Source organism: Sinocyclocheilus grahami, unplaced genomic scaffold (genome assembly GCF_001515645.1).
Source record: "Sinocyclocheilus grahami isolate Dianchi unplaced genomic scaffold, SAMN03320097.WGS_v1.1 scaffold2307.1, whole genome shotgun sequence".
Classification (NCBI taxonomy): Eukaryota; Metazoa; Chordata; class Actinopteri; order Cypriniformes; family Cyprinidae; genus Sinocyclocheilus; species Sinocyclocheilus grahami.
Window position 1 is genome coordinate 55,515 of NW_015507486.1, and position 5,283 is coordinate 60,797.

Genomic DNA, 5,283 nt, shown 5'->3' on the forward strand with positions numbered 1-5,283 from the left:
ACACTCACTCACTCTCTCTCTCTCTCACACACACACACACACACACACACAGTGCTGTGAGTCACAAAATCACCTAATAACAACACTTAATATCATGCATTTGGAAACCTGCATGTGCCAATCTGTACCATCTTTCCAAATTCGTAATGAGAATTGTTTAAATTTGTTATCAACAAAAGCAAAGCATTACGGCTCGCTGTGGTTTTCCCGACAAAATAAAAGCTCTGTTGCTTAATGTTAGAAAGCAAAGAAATTAGGACAGCCATAAATATTAATATTGTAATTTTGTTGTTCTGTAAAATAAATTGTTTTATTGTTGTTATTATTATTATTAAATACAATGTTTTTAATTTGATATAATTTAATATAAACTTATATTTATATTATTGATTTTTATAATTTAACAAAATAAAAATATTGAAACAATAATTTTTGTTGTTAAACACTTATTTATACTTTACAATGTATTAGTATGTTAGTAACGTTTATTCATTTTTATAAATTAATAAAATAATACATTTAAATAATGACCATTGTTGTTGTAATAATAATTAGTATAATTATAATTGTAACATTTAAAAATTGTATAGTACATATATATATACACATTTTATATTTAACATTATATTGTTTATTGATTTAATTATTATAGTGTATTAAAACACCTTAGTTATTTTATTTTCAGTTGTGATTCTGTCAGTGTTTTTTCTTATTGGCACTATTCATGTTTTAAACCATGTGTTGCATAGATTATGTAGACTTGAGTTTGATGGAGAGCAATGAGCATGATTTGATTCATCAATAGGTTAATTGACACTAGTCGTTAGTTGCAAAGCTAATGAGACACTAGTGAGTCGTCTTGACGTGTTGTATCTGTGCATGTGTTTCAGGCTGCCCAACTGCAGCAGCGATAAAGAAAATGCCCGTCATTCCTCATCCCGCCGGCTCCGCAGCCAATCAGAGGCCACCTCCACCACCGCAAACCCCGCCCACCGCAAATTCGACTATGTTGAGCTGTCGCCCTTAGCCACGCCTTCTACCCCTGCCTCCACCAATCAGAGAGAGTCGGGGGAGGGACAAGTGAGAGAGCACAGCCAATGGCAGGAGGAGCGGCCACGTGCCGACGCCCACAACCAGTGGGAGGCGGTGCTTTCGCGGAAGGGGGCGGGCCAGCAGTCGGAACAGAGGCGAATAGAGGAGGAGATTGAGAGGAAGTGGGCGGAGTTTGAGCAGCTTCCGCTCAAAGAGACGAGGTCACTCCCACCGGTGGGCTCGCGGTCGTCAGCCAATCAGGCGCTGGAGAGGGAGGTAGTGCGTGAATAAAGTCTATCTGCTCTCATGAATGCCTTTATGAGAACTGAATAGAACACAGAGAGACCCATTAACCCATATATAATTATGGAACGCATCCGGGGCATTTCTGAACTGAGGAAATTCGGAAAAATTAAGAAACGCACCTTTTTGGTGGGAACCAATCTTTGAAAATGCGTCAAGGCTATCAAAATACATTATTGACATGATATTATGCCGATATTCGGGAAAAATGTTTTATTCCCGTGTTTGTCCATGTGTAAATGTATGATATATTCAGATATATATCATAAATGTTGATTAATTATATATGTTTTCTTGCATCACATTGGTTTAGATATCGTTGAAGTATTATTTGAAGATTTCAAAGAGCTTCTAATCTTTTTAATTAAACAAGTTGTTAGTAAGTGATGGTGAAAACATAGTAAAATGCGAAAAGTTTACACATTCACAAATATTTATCAGATACAAGGTTTTTGGATGATGGTTGAAATGCTATTGAGTTATGACTATTTCATAAGCTTATGTTCCCAGGCGATGTGTCATAAGGGTTAACACTCACCTGCACAAATGACTGTATGTGCTTTATAAAGGAGTTTATTCACAGTCATTTGTGCTGCTCTCTCTCTGTGTGTGTGTGTGTGTGTGTGTGTGTGTGCATGAGCGTGCTTCACACTTCCTGCCCAGTGCACCTGCACTTCCTGCAGAAGGCTTTACCCTCCGCCTGTCTCTCTGTGTCCTGCAGGTGGCGTCTCTGAGGCAGCAGCTGGCGGAGCCGGGGAGGGGGGTTGGGCCGGGGAGGGGGGCGGTGTCTGGCTGCGGGGCGGTGCTGCAGCAGATGGAGCGCGCACACAGGGAGGCGCTGGAGGAGCTGGAGAAGCAGCACTCGCAGCAGATCAGCGCACTGGAGCGGGAACGAGACGCGCTGCTGAAGGAGGAGAGCGACGCCACTGCGCGCGGTACTGACCAATCACTGCAGAGCTCGCTCTATAGTGGGCGGAGCTTCACTCTCTGCACATGTTCTGGATTCCGTTTTCTGTCCGTTTTAATTTTTCTAGACTCTGTTTTTATGCTTAAATGTACAAAAAACAAACAATCATAAAGCATGTTTAGTTAATTGAAATCATTAAACTTGCACAATTTACCTGCAATTTATTGAGGGTTGAACAAAAATGACAAGGCCCTTTGAAATGCGTATTCTTTCCCTCAAATTCAGTTATTTTTGCCAAATTCTGTTTTCCATTAATTTTCTGGATTTCGTTTTAATGGGAAATTTTCTCTGGTTAACTGATTTTATTTTTAAAAATTATTAATTATTAATAAGTTATTAGCCTGTTATTTTATTTGTTTATTTATTTTCAGAAAAACTGTTGTGCATTTACATTTTGAATTCTGGAAATGCATTCTGGTAAATAATTTTTCTGGTAAATATTCCTTTAAAAAATAATGTTTTAATAAAGCAATAAGCCCCAAGAAGCCGTGGTTTACAGTGAATTTATAACATCTAAGGCCGAATTTATAAAATGTAGTTTGTGTCCTCACTAGTGAAACAGCAGAGGCTGAAATAACCGCTTAGTAAACAAAACCGCGATTCTGCGTCATTCATTCTCACAGAGATGCGCAGAACATGCAGGATTCATATTTAAACTGTAGGTTCACATACACTAGTCCATAATGTGTTTTGATTTAAGTGTACTGACCTCCTTTTGATTTATTAGTCCAAAATGTGACAAATTCCGTGACGTTGCACGTTATAGAGTAAATTCTGTCTTCATGACTGGATTCCGTGATTCCATCCACAGAAATCTTGGGGTTTGCATGAATACGAGCGTGTTTTCCGCTGGACTCCTCCAGTGTGTGTTCAGTTCAGTGGTGATCAGTGTTAGCCGTAGTGCTGCAGAGATGTACATGTATGTGTGTAACACGGTGTGTTTGTGTTGTCAGTGATGGAGGCGCTACAGAAAGCACACAGAGAGGAGCTGGAGAAAACCACACAACTCAAAGAGATTCATGGGACGGATTCACACACGCTCGGCAAACAGCAACTGTGAGTACACACTATAGCACAAACACACCTATGTGCGCTGCAGGAGTGGCGTCTGGAGCTCATCTCTGTGTGTGTGTCTGTGAGTGTGTGTGTGTTATAATGTCTGTGAGTGTGTGTGTGTGTGTTATAATGTGTGTGTGTGTGTGTGTGTGTGTGTGTGTTATAATGTGTGTGTTATAGTGTGTGCGTGTGTTATAATGTGTGTGTGCGCAGGGTGGAGCTGGCGTCTCTGCGGAGGGAGCTGGCATCTCTGTCGGAGCAATACTCTCAGAAGTGTGTGGAGATGAAGCGAGCGCAGCAGCACAGTCTGGATGCGGAGCGACTCGTGAGTCAGAAAGACACACAGATGGAGCAACTGAAGAGAGACAACCAGGTACCGCTTAAAAAAACCAAAACACCAACAAAAACTCCAGTCTGAGCTCACAGAGGCTTAAAGGGGTCCCTGGATGCAACCATTTGATGCCATCAAGGCAGAATGTACTGTGCACATAAAATAACGGTGCCACTGAGTCCAAAAAACAGTGTCAATTTTTAAATAGCATAAATCTTTCATGGGTTTTCTAATACATATTTCAGTACGTCACTTTATATTAACACCCACGGTTCACATGCACACTGTTGGTTGGGTCTCAATCAGATGTAAGCACTGCATGTGTATTAATGCACTGATCTGTGCATTACAGTGTAGTTCTAGTCCAGCAGCCTAATACGAGAATCGGTAGAATCTATATTATTCATACCATTAATAATATGCTGTTTTATTATTATTATTTATTTTGCATTTTACATTTTGCATTGCCGTCTAATCAGCCAATATTGTCTTAAATAGCCTGCATAGCACTTCATCTTTTATAACTTGGTATTTTGACCAAATATATTCAATCTTGATATATTTTTTGTGTGTGAAAAATTACTGTTTTGGACATATAAGGACATATAATACCTTAAAGTAAGTACAAATAAGCATGAGCAATTTCCCCCTTACCTGTTTGCATCTCTGAGTATTAATGTGTGTGTGTGTGTGTAGGACCTCCAGGCGCGTCTGTCGGAGGAGGTCAAGGTCATTCGGTCTCTGGTCACAGGTCAAGGGTCAGACGGAGAGACTGACGGCAGTGAGAGGTCGTGGTGTGAGACACAGGTGATGTAATGTGTTTCTGTCACATGCACTGTACATCACACACACACACATACAGACAGATCAGTATCAAACTGAATCAAGAGCTTGTGATTCTGAATCAAATGTGAAATCTGTGTCAGTAAACGGCCCTATTAGCAGAGTGCGGTCAAAAACACAAAACAAGCACTACGTGTGAATAAAAGAACACGGAGTATACATGTTCTTCAGGACTGATCCGTTGATTATGTAAAAGATCACATGTTCGTGAAGGACAGGAAGTGAGGTGATCATCCTCCTGGCTGCTCCTGATCAGTTTAGGGATATTCACTTGAAATCAGACACCTGCTGTGTTGTTTCTTCATCTCTGTGTTGATCGTGTGTGTGTGGCAGGTGCTGCTGCGTGTGAGAGAGAACGAACTGCAGTACTTACACAAGCAGCTCAGCAGCCTCCGCAACCAGCTGCTCTTCCTCACCACGGTAACACACCTGTCTCTCTCTCTGTGTGTGTGTAACGTTTGTGTCCATAGATTACACACAAGAAATGTATTACACAGGGGAAATGTGTTATATGTGTTTTCCATGTGTAAAGTGTGTTTCATAACGTCCGTGTGTCAGTGTGTTTAACATGTTTCCTGTCCGTGTGTCCATTTGTAACAAGCATTTCCTACGTGTAACTAGGGCTGAACGATTAATTGCATTTGCGATAATATCGCAATATGAAAAAAGTGATTTTTCAATCGCAGAGGCTGTGATTACACGGTCACTTGACACGCGAGAGTAAAGAGGTGTGTTCGACTTGAAGATCAAT

General features: G+C 40.6%; 1 protein-coding gene across 1 annotated transcript in view; it reads left to right on the forward strand.

Moving 5' to 3' along the window:
• The window catches only part of LOC107574682 (TRIO and F-actin-binding protein), a gene marked incomplete at its 3' end in the record, with an annotated part of 18,015 nt that extends 13,063 nt beyond the window's left edge, over positions 1 to 4,952 (forward strand). Inside the window, exons 6-11 of the mRNA XM_016261118.1 lie at positions 891 to 1,308; positions 2,057 to 2,270; positions 3,256 to 3,358; positions 3,572 to 3,731; positions 4,386 to 4,496; positions 4,866 to 4,952. Of these exons, the coding sequence (XP_016116604.1) occupies positions 891 to 1,308; positions 2,057 to 2,270; positions 3,256 to 3,358; positions 3,572 to 3,731; positions 4,386 to 4,496; positions 4,866 to 4,952 (1,093 nt within the window). The remainder of the gene's footprint in view (positions 1 to 890; positions 1,309 to 2,056; positions 2,271 to 3,255; positions 3,359 to 3,571; positions 3,732 to 4,385; positions 4,497 to 4,865) is intronic.
• Between the last annotated feature and the right edge of the window lie 331 nt (positions 4,953 to 5,283).